General features: G+C 46.5%; 1 protein-coding gene across 1 annotated transcript in view; it reads right to left on the bottom strand.

Annotated features, from left to right (window-relative positions):
* FAM3C (FAM3 metabolism regulating signaling molecule C) overlaps positions 1-18,596 on the bottom strand; it is a 103,664-nt gene that overhangs the window by 31,384 nt on the left and 53,684 nt on the right. Inside the window, exon 2 of the mRNA XM_082256069.1 lies at positions 12,914-12,955. Within this exon, the coding sequence (XP_082112195.1) occupies positions 12,914-12,926 (13 nt within the window). The 5' untranslated portion in view covers positions 12,927-12,955. The remainder of the gene's footprint in view (positions 1-12,913; positions 12,956-18,596) is intronic.

Here is an 18,596-nt window from a genome sequence, read left to right as displayed (position 1 = left end):
GCCCCACAGAGTGTTACCACACCGATCGTTTGCTCCAGAGGAAACGGAAGTGTGGTCACCAGAAGCCGAACTATATGCTGCAAGGCCCAGGGAAAATGGCTGCCCATAGGAATGAATGGAAGGCTTCGGCAAGATGGCCGCCAACATGTGCTCGGAATGATCGTTCTGCCACACATGGCGCCAAAATCACTACATAGCAAGCTATAGCAAAAGCCCACAGTGAAGCCAGACATGCTGCCCACATCCAAAATGGCGGACCGCGCGGTTTTCAGCCGCATCGGTCGCCTCGCATACAGTCTGCACCTCCCAAACACTAAAAGTGACACAGGAGAGGGGCCCCCACACCACACAGTGCCAGCAGTGTATTAAAGAAGACCCCCGCAGGGATCACATCAGGGAGCCCCACAAACGCACAGACATGAGGGGACACACAGCAACACAAGACTGCCACCCCAGACAGAGGTCCCCACACAAAGTACTTACCTGTACCGGATGGCGTGGGGTGCCTCTATGAACGGAAAGCCTCTGTCCTCAGATGACATGGAATGCCGTCAGCCAACTGCAGCACAGAACCGCAGATGTGTCCAAGTGAGGTAGCCACCTCACAGGCTGCATCCCTGCTGCGAGCAGGGATGGGTCGTTCATAGCGCCAGGGCGAACCATAGCCGAACGCTCGATGGCGGGCTGGGGATCCATATGATCCTCTGCCCTGGAGAGCCAGGGCGGCCAGTCCGATTCCCAGCTCCACATGATCCATCTTCATCCGAAGATCCGACTAAACTAAAGCTGACAAAATAAACAGCTAGTAAAGCAAAGAAAAAAAACTGAAATTCAAAGAAAAGATTAGAAAGGCTGAGAATGAAGCCCCAGCACAGGGAAGCCTGACTACTCCTGACGCTAGGCAGAGACAAACTGAGTTGGGAGGGATTACTGCAGGGGGGTATTGACCAGTGGGACAGCCCCCATGGGTGTGTCTATGCTAATTGCTTTTGTTCTTTTGACTAAGTCTTATGCCTAGCTACTCCTGCGGAGCGGAAGTCAATACCCCAATAGTGATGACTTATGAGGGGCGGCGACTCGGAGGACGTAAGAGAAAATATGGGTTAATGAGATTTGAAAATATCATTGCATTCTGTTTTTATGTAGATTTTACACAGCATCCCAACTTTTTTTGGAATTGGGGGGAGAGAGAATGTAAAAACGTACACACACACACACACACACACACACACACACACACACACACACACACACACACACACGATATACAGTATATGGACACTATATGTATATAACATGAACTTTAGAAGTAATGTTCTATTTAAAAAAAAATATGAAAACGTGCCAGAAATGTGGAATTTCTAGAATAATGCGGGTTCTTATGCCATCATCCTCAGCTTCTTGTCACTATGTAAACAGTCACTAATTTAAACAAGGAAGAAAATCATATTTCCCACAACCTAACCGGCAACACACTTGTTTCTTAAAGGAACAGTCCTGAGGCTTTTACCTTACAAATGTCACAAGTCTGTAGGAACACCTATCATTTTTAACCTTGTCATTATCTGAAAAGCATTAAAGATTTTTTTTTTAAGAAGTATAGGCAATAGGCATAATGTGCTAGTATGCATCGCATACTAGCACATTATGTGACCCATACCTTCAAACGAATCCCTTGTGGTCCCTGCTGGGGGGGGTCGCATCCATTTTCACCCGTGTTCCTTCCGGGTCCGCAGACTCCGGCTGTGCTACTGGCCGGAGCCGCATGACGTCACTACCGCGCATGTGCGCGGGAGCCCCTGGTCACACGGCACAGGACTCTGGAATGGAAATGGAATGGGCGACTATTGCTTCAGAATGCATGCGCCGATGACATTGGCACAGTATACAGTCAATATCTCCTAAATGGTGCAAGTTTACGAGATATTTCTAGTACCTATGGGTAAGCATCATTATAGGCTTACATATAGATACAAACAATGAGGGGGGGGGGGGGTTACAACCACTTTAAGGATCATTATAGGAAGCCTCCCGCAGCCAAGAGAAAAGCCTATATAGCTGGCTATACACTTACTACACCCACTAACAGATTCCACCACCCACGCAATCGCCCTTTTTAAAAAAAAAAAAGAAAAATAAAATAACTATCTAGCCCCTAATAAAAAAGAAAAAAGACAGCATGAACAGAGTAGTGTCCTCTGACCCCAGTCATATCACTCCCACAGTAATGTCACCCGTTTACCCCAGCAGTGTCCTTTGTCCCCTTCACATTGCACCCCCTCCCCTGACAAACACACAGCAGTATATGGGTAGCACTCTCCTACCTTACAATGGGTGTACAGCAGAGCAGAAAGAGGGATGCAGTACAGTACTGGACAGAGAATGAGAGCTGCTGGAGTTAAATTTTCATATTAGCAAGTTGGTTATGGTTTGCTAGGACCACTCGGCGTACTACCAACCAACTACCTAATTGAAAGATTAAAGCGGAGTTCCGGGCACAGAAACCATTTTTCAACAAACATACCCCCGGGACAGTCAGGGCTAGTACATTCCACAATGGCTAGCCTCTGATCTGTCCTGGTTCGCACTTACCTTTTAGAAGAAATACTCACTTATAAAATTTCTTCCACAGCGTTGCCATCTCTGTTGTGGGCAGCTGAAGCCAGCACGATCCTCTTCGGCGTCCTCTTCTTGTCCCAGAATGCGCCTGCACCGGCCCCTCTCGTCCCTTCCGGTGCGGCGCCGCATTCCTCCACAGCTTCTGGGCATGCCCAGAAGCTGTTTAGCGGGGAATGCGGCGTCGCCCCGGAAGGGACGAGCGGGGCCGGTGCCGTTGCATTGATTCCTGAAGCGATGACGTTCAGCTCCCAGGAATCATCGGAAGACAGGAAGTGACGTCGGAGCCGCGGCACCGAGTGAGGAAGTAGAGAATAGGTGAGTATATTCAATCTCCAATTACAAGGTGAGTGAAAAAAAAAATGCCTAACTATCCAACTCCTTTTCAGGTGAGGGAGACCAAGCGGATGGGCACAAAAAAAAAAAAAAAAAAAAAAAAAAAAAAAAAAAAGTTTGTTTTTGTGCCCGGAACTCCGCTTTAACTGGGGCAGCTCCCGCTCCCACACTCTGTCCAGTACTGTGCTGCCTCCCGCTCCCTACTCTACAGTGAATAGGAGACCAGGCTGAGGGGGGGGGGGGGGACTGGCAAAGCGGGAATGTGTTCACAATCTAGCCGTTGGTTGCCCGCGGTTGATGGGTAGATCGCAAAGGATGGGATGCTAACCCCAGATTTAGAGAACAGCCTTTATCCCTCTTCGCAAAATTTGATGGGGAAAAAAAACATGGGATTTTGACTTACCATAAAATCCATTTCTCTGATTTTAAATTGATGGACACAGCCCCTGATCTTCTTAACCATTGGGTTATACTGCCTCCTACAGGAGTAGGACACAGGCAGAAAAAATAAATAAATCTGGCTATGCCTATGGGCAGTCCCAGGGGATATACTCCCTCTCTTTGCTATACTCAGTTTGGTTACAAGCAGTGTCAAAATTACAACTCCACAGAAGAGGGGGGGGGGGTGCTGTGTCCGTCAATGAACATCAGAGAAATGGATTTTACGGTAAGTCAAAAATCCCATTTTATCTTTCGTTCATCGACAGACATGGCTCCTGATCTTCTTAACCATTGGGACATCCCCAAAGCAGTGTTAAACATGAGCGGTGGGAACAACGAAAAATAAATTCCCAAGGCTAACTATAGCCAACCAGGTGAACAGGAGCTCAACCAAAACAGCTGGAGCTCACCTGAAAAAAAAAAAAAAAAATACACCCTCAGACCAGGTCCTCTAAACAGCAGCCTGCAAAACCTTGCGGACAAAGGAAGCATCCGCAGATGCCAACACATCCACTTATAGAACTTTGTGAAAGTGTGAAAGTGTGCACCGACGACCAGGTGGCCACTTTGCAAACCTGTGTCACTGACACCTGATGACAGAAGGACCAGGAGAACTGAGCGCCCGAGTAGAGTGCCCCTTGACAGGGAAAGGAGGAACCTGACCCTTGATGGAATAGGCCTGAATCATCGTCTGTCTGATCATCTGGAAATGGTTGCAGAGGACAACCCTTTCCGAGGCCCATTCATACGAACAAATAGTGAGTCCGACTTCCTAAAAGACTCCGTAGCTGCCAGGTACACCCCAATTGCCCAGACCACATCCAAGGAATGCAAAGCAATTTCCATTGGATGTTTTGGCCTGGGGCACAGGAAAGGCAACACAATGTCTTCATTCAAATTAAAAAATCAGGCATAACCTTTGGAAGGAATGATGGCCAGGGATGAAGAACCACCAAGGTGAACAACAGGATGTCACCACCAATTCCACACCCTGAGCACAGAAGTGATAGCCACCAAGAAAGCCACCTTCTGGGACAGCGTAAGCAGGAGAATCTCCCAAAGATTCCCAAGAGGTGGACTAAGAGCACCAAATTGAGATCCCAAGGCGGCAACGGAGACCGCAGTGGGGGGTCAAGTGCCTAACTCCCTGAAAAAAAGTACGCACCAGGGAGTGTGTGGCCAAGGGCCGTTGAAATAAGCGATCGCCGACACCTGGCCCTTGATAGTACTCAAAGCCAATTTCTGCTCCCCCCCCCCCCCCCCCCGTTGAAGGAAGGCCAAGATCTGAGCCACCGGGAAAGAGCGAGGATGAACCCCAAGAGATTCACACCACGCACGATGGTAGATCTTTCTAGAAGTAAATTTCCTAGCTTTTAACAGCGTTGGAATCATCAATGCAGACAAACCTCTTTCCATCAGCACCTGGCTTTTAACAGCCAAGCCGTCAAAGCCAGCGACTGTAAAGCAGGATGGAAGATTGGTCCTTGGGACAGCAGATCATCCCTGAGAGGAAGCCTCCAAGGAACGTCGGCGACCAGCCGCACCAGATCGGCCTACCAAGCCCGGCGAGGCCAGTCCAGGGCCACTAAAGATGACCAGAATTTCTTCTGCCTCGATCCATCCTGCGTAGAAGTCTTGGCAGAAGCTTGAGAAGAGTGAAGGCAAAATCAGACAATACTGACCCCCACAGGGCCACCAGCGCGTCTGTGGATCCCGTGGCCAAGCCACAAACCTCTGCACCTTTCTGTTGAGCCGAGACTCCAACAGATCCACCTCGGCATGCCCCACCGGAGACCCCACTGAGAAACACCTCGGGATGAAGGGACCACGCCCCTTGGTCCCAACGCCTGCCAACTGAGATAATCCGCCTGCCAGTTTTTCACCCCAGGAAAAAGTGTACAGCGGAGAGGGCTGGAACAAACCATTCTGCCCACCTTAGAATGCCGGCTACCTCCAGAGCCGCCAGGACACTTCTTGTGCCCCCCTGATGATGGACATAAGCCACAGCCGTGGCATTGTCCGATTGAATGCGCACTGGACATCCCTGAAGACGATCCATCCAATGGTCCAGGCAGTGTCTTGATTTGCTTGGCGTTCCAAGACATTGATCACTAGTCTGGACTCTATTGTCCAGATCCCATTAGCAGAATTTTTGCCGAGGACGCCTGCCCAGCAGCACAGGCTAGCATCCATGGTGACCACTGTCCAATACAAAGGGAGGAAGGATTTGCCCAGCCGAAGCGCCAGAGAACGAAACCACCATATCAGGGACTCCTTCGTTCCCTGGCTCAGCCGGATCCGATTGTCCAGAGACTGCAGAGTCTTGCTCCATTTGCCCAGAATCTCCCTTTGCAGGGACCTCATATGGAACAGCCTCAAAAAAGGTAGACACCATCAAGCCCAGCATCCGCATGCAAGTCCGGAGGGATGACCATCTGCTGAACAGCAGGTGGATTGCAGCCTGCAATTTCTGGAGCTTGTCCACAGGAAGGAGCAATCTGGCTAAGGCCGAGTCCAGAGTCAGACCCAAATAGTCCAGCTTTGTGGACCGAACCCGAGCAGACTTTTGAAAATTCAGAATCCAGCTGAACTCCTTAAGAGTGGATTTCCAGGTTTTCCACCAGAGAAGTACGAAACTCCGCTCTCAGAAGAAGGTCGTCCCAAGTAGCCCAGTAGCGCGATCCCCCATTGGCGTAACAACGATAGCACCGGAGCGAACACTTTTGTGAAGACCCGAGGAGTAGAGGCTAGACCAAAGGGTAACTTCAAAAACTGATAATACTCCTCTCCCACGGCAAAGTGGAGAAAGCGCTTGTGAACGGCACATATTGTAATGTGAAGGTAAGCATCTTTGATGTCGATAGACAAGAAAATCCCCCTGATGCAGGGATGCCGCCACCGTGCGAATGGACTCCATCCTGAACTTCTGCACCCGCACAAAGCAGTTCAGCGCCTTGAAGCCCAGGATGGGACGCACCTTGCCTTCCTTCCCAAGAACTGTAAACAGGTTTGAGTAAAAACCCTGAAAACGTTACGAAGTTGGAACAAACCACACCTTAAAATAACAGGTCATGTACTGTCCCAAAACAGACCCTGTATGCAGTCCAGGGACAGGCGCAAGTTGGAAGGATAGAACCTTGCCAGGGAACCAGGAAAACTTGATCTTGTGGCCAGATCGAATAACTTTGTGGACCCACTTGTCTTGTACCAGGGAAGTCCACAGGCTTGGAACCCAGCGAAGACATCTTCCCACCTCCGATACCGGGGAGGGGGCACCTTCATGCTGAAGGAGCCTTGTCCGCAGGATATGGAGAATCCCGCTGTCGGCTTGCCAGACCAGGTTAGTTTGGATCCTCTAGAGCAGGGCTTCCCAAGCATTTTTGGGCCGAGACCCACTTCTGAATACAGTTATTTTTCGGGACCCACTTGCTTGTAATTGAATATTGTAAAGCGCTACAGAATTTGTTGGTGCTATATAAATGTAAATAATAAAATAATGCATATTTTAAAAGGAGGGGGATATTAAATTAAATACAGTGCTTTGCGAAAGTATTCGGCCCCCTTGAACTTTTTGACCTTTTGACACATTTCAGGCTTCAAACAAAGATAAAAAAATGTAATTTTTTGTGAAGAACCAACAACAAGTGGGACACAATCATAAAGTGGAACGAAATTTATTGGATATTTCAAACTTTAACAAATAAAAAACTGAAAAATTGGGCGTGCAAAATTATTCACCCCCCTTAAGTTAATACTTTGTAGCTTCACCTTTTGCTGCGATTACAGCTGTAAGTCACTTGGGGTATGTCTCTATCAGTTTTGCACATCGAGAGACTGAAATTTTTGCCCATTCCTCCTTGCAAAACAGCTCGAGCTCAGTGAGGTTGGATGGAGAGCGTTTGTGAACAGCAGTTTTCAGTTCTTTCCACAGATTCTCGATTGGATTCAGGTCTGGACTTTGACTTGGCCGTTCTAACACATGGATATGTTTATTTGTGAAGCATTCCATTGTAGATTTTGCTTTATGTTTTGGATCATTGTCTTGTTGGAAGACAAATCTCCGTCCCAGTCTCAGGTCTTTTGCAGACTCCATCAGGTTTTCTTACAGAATGGTCCTGTATTTGGCTCCATCCATCTTCCCATGAATTTTAACCATCTTCCCTGTCCCTGCTGAAGAAAAGCAGGCCCAAACCATGATGCTGCCACCACCATGTTTGACAGTGGGGATGGTGTGTTCAGGGTGATGAGCGGTGTTGCTTTTACGCCAAACATAACGTTTTGCATTGTTGCCAAAAAGTTTGATTTTGGTTTCATCTGACCAGAGCACCTTCTTCCACATGTTTGGTGTGTCTCCCAGGTGGCTTGTGGCAAGCTTTAAACGACACTTTTTATGGATATCTTTAAGAAATGGCTTTCTTCTTGCCACTCTTTCCATAAAGGCCAGATTTGTGCAGTATACGACTGATTGTTGTCCTATGGACAGAGTCTCCCACCTCAGCTGTAGATCTCTGCAGTTCATCCAGAGTGATCATGGGCCTCTTGGCTGCATCTCTGATCAGTCTTCTCCTTGTATGAGCTGAAAGTTTAGAGGGACGGCCAGGTCTTCGTAGATTTGCAGTGGTCTGATACTGCTTCCATTTCAATATTTTCGCTTGCACAGTGCTCCTTGGGATGTTTAAAGCTTGGGAAATCTTTTTGTATCCAAATCCAGCTTTAAATTTCTCAACAACAGTATCTCGGACCTGCCTGGTGTGTTCCTTGTTCTTCATGATGCTCTCTGCGCTTTAAACGGACCTCTGAGACTATCACAGTGCAGGTGCATTTATACGGAGACTTGATTACACACAGGTGGATTCTATTTATCATCATTAGTCATTTAGGTCAACGTTGGATCATTCAGAGATCCTCACTGAACTTCTGGAGAGAGTTTGCTGCACTGAAAGTAAAGGGGCTGAATAATTTTGCACGCCCAATTTTTCAGTTTTTTTTTTTGTTAAAGTTTGAAATATCCAATAAATTTCGTTTCACTTCATGATTGTGTCCCACTTGTTGTTGATTCTTCACAAAAAAATACAGTTTTATATCTTTATGTTTGAAGCATGAAATGTGGCAAAAGGTCGCAAAGTTCAAGGGGGCCGAATACTTTCACAAGGCACTGTATATCAATTCACTACTTTTAAATGTATTATTGAATACACTTGCCAGATGTTCTAAGTGAGGGTTCAGAAACCTGCGGCATAAAAGGAGAGTTGTAAGTAATCAGACAGTATAAGGCAGGCAGAGGACAGAAATCAACAACCCCAGGACAGTGATCAGTAGGCTAGATGACACTCACCCTCCTTCCTCTCCCAGTGGTCCACAGTGAAGATGAAGCCCCTGTTTGCCCTTTCAAGGGCCCAGTCTCCATGATGAGGAGCTCTATGCTGGTCTTGGTGTCCTGGCTCTTCTCCTTCAGATCCTCTACTGGGATCACAGAAGCTGCCATGAACTCCTGACACCGCCGGGCCACCTGGTCCTCATATGGCACTAAGGCTGCAGTCTCTGCCCGCTATAGCTGACAGAATCCTGCCGCCAGTGTAGCCACCACTGCTGCCGCCAGCAGGACTGAGGAGCTGGCTTTGCACCCCATGAACGTATCCTATATAAAAGCCAACATACGTACTTCACTGATGCAAGTATCCTCCTCTTGGGAAATGCAGACCAGCCTCCTTAAACTGCGTGGGCGGGGTCCTAAATCCATCGCGATTTGACTGCTCTGGCTCTCTGCAATTTAAGCACAATTTAAGCTGACCAGCTCTCAATGATTTCCTGCTCTGCGTGACCCACTCAAATGCAGCTCGCGACCCACCAGTGGGTCCCGACCCATAGTTTGGGAACTCCTGCTCTAGGAGGAAGCCCTGCCTTCCTTCATGGGAACTGTAAACCGGTTTGACTAGAAACCTTGAAAACATTCTGCTTTTGGAACCGGAACCATCATCCCTTGTAGTAGAAAGTCTTGCACCGCCCCGAAGAGACCCTGCAGGCGGTCTGGGGACAAAAACACAGATTGGAAGGAAAGAACCTCACTGGAGGATAAGACCAAAACTCGATCTTGAAGCCGGACCGGATCCGCTCGTGGACCACTGTCTTGAATCCAGGTGGTCCATAGGTCCGGAAAGAAGCAAAGACGTTCCCCCAGCTCAGACACGGGTGGGGGCGCCCCTTCAGGCAGAAGAAGGCTTGCCTGCAGGTCTGGAAGAACCCACTCTCGGCTTACCAGATCAGGTCCTCTTGGAACCTCCAGAAGTGATATACCATATTCCCCTGAAGCTAGAGGACCGGAATCATGTCCTATAAGCTACCAGTGTAAGGCCCAGAGAATGTGACTGGTAATGTCTGCATGTGTGGGATATGATTGTCTGCTGGATGAAGCCTCAGGAGCTCGGTCTCTCGGGCAATCCATATACAAGCCCGATTCCAAAAAAAGTTGGGACACTGTACAAATTGTGAATAAAAACAGAATGCAATGATGAAGTTTCAAATCTCAATATTTTATTCAGAATACAACATAGATGGCATATCAAATGTTTAAACTGAGAAAATGTATTATTTTAAAAAGGGAAAAATAAGACGATTTTAAATTTCATGCCATCAACACATCTCAAAAAAGTTGGGACAAGGCCATGTTTACCACTGTGTGGCATCCCCTCTTCTTTTTAGAACAGTCTGCAAACGTCTGGGGACTGAGGAGACAAGTTTCTCAAGTTTAGGAATAGGAATGTTGTCCCATTCTTGTCTAATACAGGCTTCTAGTTGCTCAACTGTCTTCGGTCTTCTTTGTCTTTAGGATGCGCCAAATGTTTTCTATGGGTAAAAGATGTGAACTGCAGACTGGCCATTTCAGTACCCGGATCCTTCTTCTACGCAGCCATTATGTTTTAATTGATGCAGTATGTGGTCTTGCATTGTCATGTTGGAAAATGCAAGGTCTTCCATGAAAGACGACGCCTGAATGGGAGCATATGTTGTTCTAGAACTTGGATAGACCTTTCAGCATTGATGGTGCCTTTCCAGATTAAGCTGCCCATGCCACACGCACTCATGCAACCCCATACCATCAGAGATGCAGGTTTCTCAACTGAGCGCTGATAACTTGGGTTGTCCTTGTCCTCTTTAGTCCAGATGACATGGTGTCCCAGTTTTCCAAAAAGAACTTCAAATTTTGATTCGTCTGACCACAGTACAGTACAGAAACAGTTTTCCACAGTCCATTTTAAATGAGCCTTGGACAGAGAAAATGCCTGCGCTTCTGGATCATGGTTAGATATGGCTTATTTTTTGGCCTATAGAGTTTTAGCCGGCAATGGCGAATGGCACGGTGGATTGTGTTCACCGACAATGTTTTCTGGAAGTATTCCTAAACCCATATTGTGATTTCCATTACAGTAGCAATCCTGTATGTGATGCAGTGCCGTCTAAATGCCCGAAGATCACGGGCATCCAGTATGGTTTTCCAGCCTTGACCCTTACACACAGAGATTGTTCCAGATTCTCTGAATCTTTGGATGATATTATGCACTGTAGATAACTTCAAAATCTTTGCAATTCTTCTCAGAGAAACTCCTTTTCGATATTGCTCCACTATTTTTCGCAGCAGCATTGGGGAATGGGTGATCCTCTGCCCATCTTGACTTCTGAGAGGCTCTTTTTATACCCAATCAGGTTGCCAATTGACCTAATAAGTTGCAAATTGGTCCTCCAGCTGTTCCTTATATATACACATTTAACTTTTCCAGACTCTTATTGCTACCTGTCCCAACTTTTTTGGAATGTGTAGCACTCATGAAATCCAAAATGAGCCAATATTTGGCATGACATTTCAAAATGTCTCCCTTTCAACATTTGATAGGTTATTTATATTATATTATATTTTGAATAAAATATAAGCATGAGGAGATTTCTGTGGGCGCCCCTCCGCCTGGGCCGATTGCCCACGAACAACGGGGGAGAGGGCGGATGCCCAAACGGAGGGTGGTGGCTTCAGCCACCCTCACTGGGGCCTCCCAAATAGCATCCAGCCAATAGGCAGCAAAGACGTGGCCTAAATTTTCGGCCGGATTTGGCGTGGACCCGCAGATGAAACTCCATCTGCTCCTCCAGCCCAACACAACATCCGGGAGCCCTTAGGACCCCCCTGCCTAGGTCACTAACCCCCAGGGTGACAAAGGACCCTGTTGTAACCCCTGGTGTGTGCCCAGAGAAAACTGGCCAGCAGCAGCCCCAAAGGAAGTTCCCCTTCAAAGCACATGGCCAAAGCCAGCTCACAACCTCCAGGAAAGGGGGTGGGGGAGATGGTGAGGGGTACAGAAGACCCACAGTGACCCTAGAGGGGCTGAAGAGAATGAGGGGAACCCGGGGGTCCCACATCCTCCCTAAAACCCTCAAGGGGAGAGGGGGGACAACTACTTACCATACCGTAGAACCGGGTTGGCACTGCTCCGGACAGATCACCTCACCACCGGAATGAGGGTGCAGTCGACCAGGAGGAAAGCTGCGACTCAGGCCACAACCAGGTTGTATGCATCCTATACAGACGTTTATCTCACAGGCCAGCACCCGACCAGTGAGGATATGTCACAGCCAACCTAGCGTGGAGCTGAGGGCCTGTGCGCGCTTGCTGGCTAGCCTGGGGAGACCTTAAGGATCTAGAATATCCAGTCCGTCGCCCAGCAGTTGATTGTAGTTCTCACAGGAACAGAAAATAAAAATAAGAGGAAAAAAAAAAACAACATTTAAAAAGAAAAAATGCTAGGACCAGAGATCCCAGCAAGGAACTAGGTCCTTACTCCTGACTAGGCAGAAAAAAACTGAATGCCCATAGCAGAGTATGGGAGTATACCCCCTGGGACTACCCTATAGGCGTGGAAAAGCTTTTTCCTGCCTAGTGTCCTACTCCTGTTGGGGGGGGGGGGGGGGGCAGCATAACACAATGGTTAAGAAGATTCAGGAGCTACGTCTGTCAATGAACAAAAGAGAAAACTACATTTAATTATTATCTTGGGGTCTAGCTACTTGGTATTTAACAAATGTAAAAATTAGAACTGAAAAAATTAGCAGTTGTATTACTAGTGGGGGCAGGTAACGTGTATTATACAGTATGGTGTCCCCTAAAGTCTCAATTGTGACCCATCAATGGAGTTTTTTCCAGTGTTGTATTTGAATTTACGGGCTGTGGATAGCGATCATGTACAGAAATAAGTAACGTTTAAGTATGCTCTCGGTTTATTCTTTTCCCTGAATGAAGTCTTACTAAAAAGACAGAATATTAAAAACATTCAGGCAAGTCAATGAATTCTGCATTTCACACGTACTATCCTCATTAGCCCTTATGTGCTGCACTGAACAGCTTTCATGGAACCTGTGGAACCTGTTTAACAAATTCTACCTGCAGTTACTGGTTATAGAGATACTGTGGGACAGAATCACTCAGTTGGAAATACGACAACTCAGCAGCTATTGAAGAAATCAAAAATCCACGTACCTGCTATTCTCATGTTTCCCACCAACTATGGCAATTTTCCACCTGAAACAATAAACAAAAAGATTTATTGCAAGGATACAAAGGGACACAATGCTTCTACAAACAGTAGCCGAGTCTTTCATGTCCAGAATATTTTGTGCCTTTGTGACTGGAGTCATTACATTTTTATTCCCATTTTAAGCGTTTGGGTGGTAGAAGACAAAGACTTTCTTTCTGCAACATAGGCGAGTCGCTACCAACGCCTTGATTAATCAACCACTTTAGTGCATAACAAACACAATTTATATAGTGTGTTCCTTTGGGGAGACATATCTCCAAAGTAGGGGGGAACCCATTCTTCGATAGTCATCATCAGAACAAGTGTCCCCAATAGGTGATTTCTCTTCAACTCTTGTGCTGGTGACAACTGTAAAATATTGAATTTCTCATCACATCTCTAGGACCATGGTCACCAGGACAGATAGAGAGCCTAGATTTACCCAGCAGGGAAAGAGATAGCAAAAAGATACCTGTGGAGATATGCAAGTGTTTTTATCGTCAACGTTTTGAAGCACAGGCACAGTCCATCTTTTTTAGGAGAGAGATCTTTCTCAAGGAGAAAGATGGGAATGAGCTTCATTGAATGTTGACAATAAAAACACTGCCATTGTTTTTGATCACACACACACACACACACACACAAACACACACAAACACACACAAACACACACAAACACGAAAAATGCAGTAAAATTAGTAATGCTTTAAGGCTCCATGTACACGGGACGTTGTTAAAAGTCCCTTTGAATGCTGGAATTTTTACGACGTTTGAAACGTCCGTTCGCTCGGGTTTGTGCCCGCGTTTAGCGGCGTTTGCGTTTAGAACCGTTCCTAAAAAGGTCAAAAAAATGATTCCCCTTTTAAAATGGAAAAACGCGAACGCTAAACGCGGTTCATCGCGTTCGGACGCGTTCGTGCGTTTGAAACGTCGGGAAACACACGTTCGAATGCAAATAATTGCGTTCTAAAAAAAGTCCCTGAACGCAACTGCCTGCAAATGACTGTAAACGACCTGGTGTACATGGACAGATAAGATAAAATGTAGATGGGTTCAGGGGCTTCTGAAAAAAAAAAACGCCCAACTGCTCCTAAACGGCCATTTCCAGCGTCCCGTGTACATGGACCCTTATACTAATGTAAATAAAACCAATAATCGCTTTTTTTTTTTTTAATCAATTAAAGAAATGGAAAGTAAATCAACAGAAGAGAAATCCAAACCAATTTAATATTTGGTGTGACCACTCTTTGCCTTCAAACCTCATTTCTTCTAGGTATACTTGCACACGATTTTGAAGGAATTCAGCAGGTAGGTTGTTCCAAACATCTTGGATAAATAACCACAGCTCTTCTGTGAATGTAGGCTGCCTCAAATCCTTCTGTCCCTTCATGTAATCCCAGAAAGGCTCAATGATTTTGAGATCAGGGCTCTGTGGGGGCCAAACCATCACTTCTAGGACTCCTTGTTCTTATTTACACTGAAGATAGTGCTTAAGGACAATGGCTGCATGTTGGGAGGTGTTGTCTTGCAGCAGAATACATTTGGGGCCAAACGCATGCCTCCCTGATGGTACGGCATGATAGATAAGTATTTGTCTATTTCTCAGCATTGAGGACACCGTTGATCCTGACCAAATCTCTGACTCCATTTGCAGAAATGCAGCTTGCAAACTTGCTAGGAACCTCCACCATGCTGCACTGTTGCCAGCAGACACTAATTTTTGTACCGATCTCTACTTGCAGAGTTCCTTAAACACCGTGTGCAAATGTACCTAGAAGAATTGATTAGATTTTGAAAGCAAAGGGTGATCACACCCAATATGGATTTCTCTTCTTTTCATTTACTGTACTTTCCATTTTGTTAATTGATAAAAATGATAAAAATAAACAATTCTATTTCTAAAAGCATCCTTCATTTACAGCACTTTTTCACACCTGCCTCAAACTTTTGCACAGTAGTGTATACAAATAACACACACACACACACACACACACCATTGGCCATCACAGAATTTAAAAAGAAGAATACAAGAACTCATTATAGGATATAAAAAAGTAATCTTAAGAAATGTTCCCAACCTGTAATCATATTGGAAAGCAACACAGTCAGCTTAACCTATGCCTGAAAAGACTTAACAGTAGCTGCATGCATGCAGAAGAAAAAGAACAGTGCAATCCCTCTAGTTTTCTGGAAAGACAGCAAGGGCTTAGGGTTTAGGATCAACACGTACACACAGATCTTCTTTTGTAAATGCTAGTCTGAAGAATGTCAGGTCTAATATACCTGTTGAGATGTTTAAAAAGTGTTGTACATTCATAAAAAAAAAAAAAAAAGTCTTCCCTGCCAAAAGTTTTGTAACTTAGCCATCCATGAAAATCAAGCACTCCTGAAAGACAATTTATCTAGTCTGCCTCCAATCCACAATGCATCAGTAGCAGCACAGCTTTATCAAAAAACACGCTATCAGTCTGCCTACTGGACAATGAAGGGGCAGAACATTGATGGGGTCAGTGCTGCCCTTCACTGACCTAGCTGGAATACTGCTGCACAGATGAGGCATGGGAGGTTGATATCATGACATTTAGATACTTCTGACAACTAGACGTACAACTACATAAGGAATGCAACCAGTGTTTTAAGGGATTTACAAAATGAGGCTTGATGTGTTTTGAATGTCTTGTATTTGCTTAACTGGGTCTATTAGCCTTCAATCAACTACAAAGTGTACTTGACTGTTACATATTTTATAAAAGGCGGAATGCCAGTACGATACTGGATTGTCATTTGAAAGTCAAAATCCACCAAAGTAAAAGAAGAATGCATTGAAAAACATGTAAAATGCCATCTCCAATGCTCATGTAAACTAAACAGCAAGGAAGAGGTAGGAACCGACAAAGCTCATGTGCTGTGTTATCTTTAAGGGACAGGGCCATTGAATTTAGATTAATATAAAGTGAATAGCAAGCTCAAATTGTTGCATGTAAATTTAGATTACTTTTACGTTAAACTTAAATATATTGTAAAAACATGCCAATTGCATACGGCTAGAGAATGGAACCAAACCATTTCAACACCTGCTAAATAAGCATACAAAGCAGCTTAACTATATTAATAAAATGCAAGTGTCTCTGCGTCCGTCCCTGTGTCTGTGGGATTGCGCTACTGCGCATGTGCCCCACGGACAGCCGTTGGGACGCAGAGCCTTTGGGTGGCCGGCGCTGGGTGGGCGTGAACATGAGTGGATCCCCGCCCACCTTTCAACATCCGCCTCAGGATTGGCCGGCGCTCTGATCCAGCTGGGGAAGGAGACGTACTTCACCTCGGTGGCGGAGAAGACCGCTGCTCTGGTATTGAAGGAAGCCACACCGCTTCGTTATGGAAGGAAGCCGCACCGCCGCGAGCAATATAGGAGCTGCTCTCTCTTCTCAGCTGCCTGTAACATGCAGAGAGAGAGCGGAGTGCACTGAGCCCGCCCCTCCTCCTTCCTGTGTTTTCCTGTACACAGAGGAGGAGCCGGGGAGCGAGCTGCCACAACGGTCCTCTGATCTGAGGTCTGACATTTCAAGCATGGGAAGAGGGTGAATGTAGCTAGGGGGGGGGGGGTGGATGGACCTGGGGGAGGGATTTAGCCGGGGGGGTTGTATGGAGCTGGGGTGGATGGATGGACCTGGGGGAGGGATTTAGAGAGGGGGGGGTGTATGGAGCTGGGGGGGTGTATGGAGCTTGGGTGGGCATTTGGGGTGGATGTAGCTCGGGGGGTGTATGGAGCTGGGGTGGATGTAGCTGAGGGAGGGGTGTAGCTGGGGGGGTGGATGGACCTGGGGGGGATGTGTGAAGCTGGGGTGGGCATTTGGGGTGGATAGAGCCGGGGGAGGGATGAAGCTGGGGGGTGGATGGACATTTGGGGTGTATAGAGCTGGGGGGGTGGATGGAGCAGAGTCCAACCCCTGCATTCTGTACATTACACACTCCTGTCCCATGTACTCTGTACATTACACACTCCTGTCTCCTGCATTCTGTACATTACATACTCCTGTCTCCTGCATTCTGTACATTACACACTCCTTCACTATATACACAATAATGTACATTATATACTTCTCACCAAAGTCTTCATTGTCTCTCTCCACAGTTGCTGGTTGCTATGCAGTCTCTGACTATTTTTATGAAGTTCTTCTTTAAGGTAGGCTGAGCAATCACAGCATATTTTATGAGTACTAGGAAGTCTGGGTTTTGTTTACCCTATCCCTGCTAAGCAATTTGCCACATCCACAGTTTGCCACGGCGTGTCTCTGCGTCCAGTCCCTGTGTCTTAGGGATTGCGCTACTGAGCATGTGCCCCACGGACAGCCGTTGGGACTTGGAGCGCAGAGACTTCGGGCGGACGGGCGAAATTGTTGAAGCGGCGGGTGTGCGCGGACACGCGGCAGGTGCGTGCTCACGTGGACTTACTGCTAAGAGGCAGCGGCCGTTACAAGTGGCGGCGGGCGAGCGATGTCACACGAGAGCCGTTTGGTCAGCTCTGCGCGTGTCCCCGATGTTGCTAGGGCAACAGGGACGCTATGCGCAGAGCTGGCTACGTCATGCGGCTCTATGTTCTAGCGCCCGTTAATTTAACGGGCTTAATGTCTAGTAATGTTATAAAAAAATAAAGCGAAAATTTGCTCTATCCGCAAATAACATTATTATGTAGGTACAGGGGGGGGGGGTAACTTGCCAAAAAAAAAGTTGCCAGATTCCCCCTCTGTGTTGGTTTTTTTACTGTATGGATTTTGTATCATCACCTCATCAGCAACGCTTTCTAAATGCATCTTAAAAAACGTACTGTAAACACCATAGGGGCGTTTGTGATGTGTTTGCAATGTGTTTACACTGACAACAACCCAACCTGACACTAATGGAACCATATGAACAACACTGGCCACTACAATGCACACAGTTTTTACAGCAGTGCCAGTAATCTCAATAACAATGCAACACACACATACTGTATATATTATACAATATTAAATCTCATTTCGGTCTGTCTTGTATATAATCCTTCTCCACAACAGGTACAATCCAATTAAAACAGAATTACAAGAATTCAGCTACTGTGTAAAAACTGCAGGCATACCATGAGGGGTAATGCTGAACTTCAGGCACTTTGTTTTGTTTACCATGCAGCAGGGTTGTGCCCTCACTGCATGGGTTAACCGCTGATTTTGGTCTAGGGCAGTGATGGCGAACCTTGGCACCCCAGATGTTTGTATATTTCCCATGATGCTCATGCACTCTGCAGTGTAGGTGAGCACCATGGGAAAAGTAGTTCCAAAACATCTGGGGTGCCAAGGTTCGCCATCACTGGTCTAGGGGCTCCGAGAGCCAAGTTATACTCATCTAATCTGGATGGACTAGTGTCTATTTTCAACCTTTCCAACTATGTAATCCTCTGATCCTCCCAGCGCAATACCGGTCCCTGCTGCTCCTGCACCCCATGGTCCAGTGGACTTGTGCGGTGAACTGCTCCTGATGTCATCATGCCCATAGACTGGTTCTGGACTTGAAGATTTCAGAACAGTCCACTGCTGGGTGTGGGAGAGCAATGTTTTCCTGGAGGACAAAACGAGCAGTTAATCAATGCAGGCATAGTCCCACTGCATGGTA

Source organism: Pelophylax lessonae, assembly GCF_965119305.1.
Source record: "Pelophylax lessonae genome assembly, chromosome: 4".
In the NCBI taxonomy this organism is placed as follows: Eukaryota; Metazoa; Chordata; class Amphibia; order Anura; family Ranidae; genus Pelophylax; species Pelophylax lessonae.
Note: the sequence above shows the minus strand (reverse complement) of the source record. Positions and strands in the feature narration are given on the sequence as shown.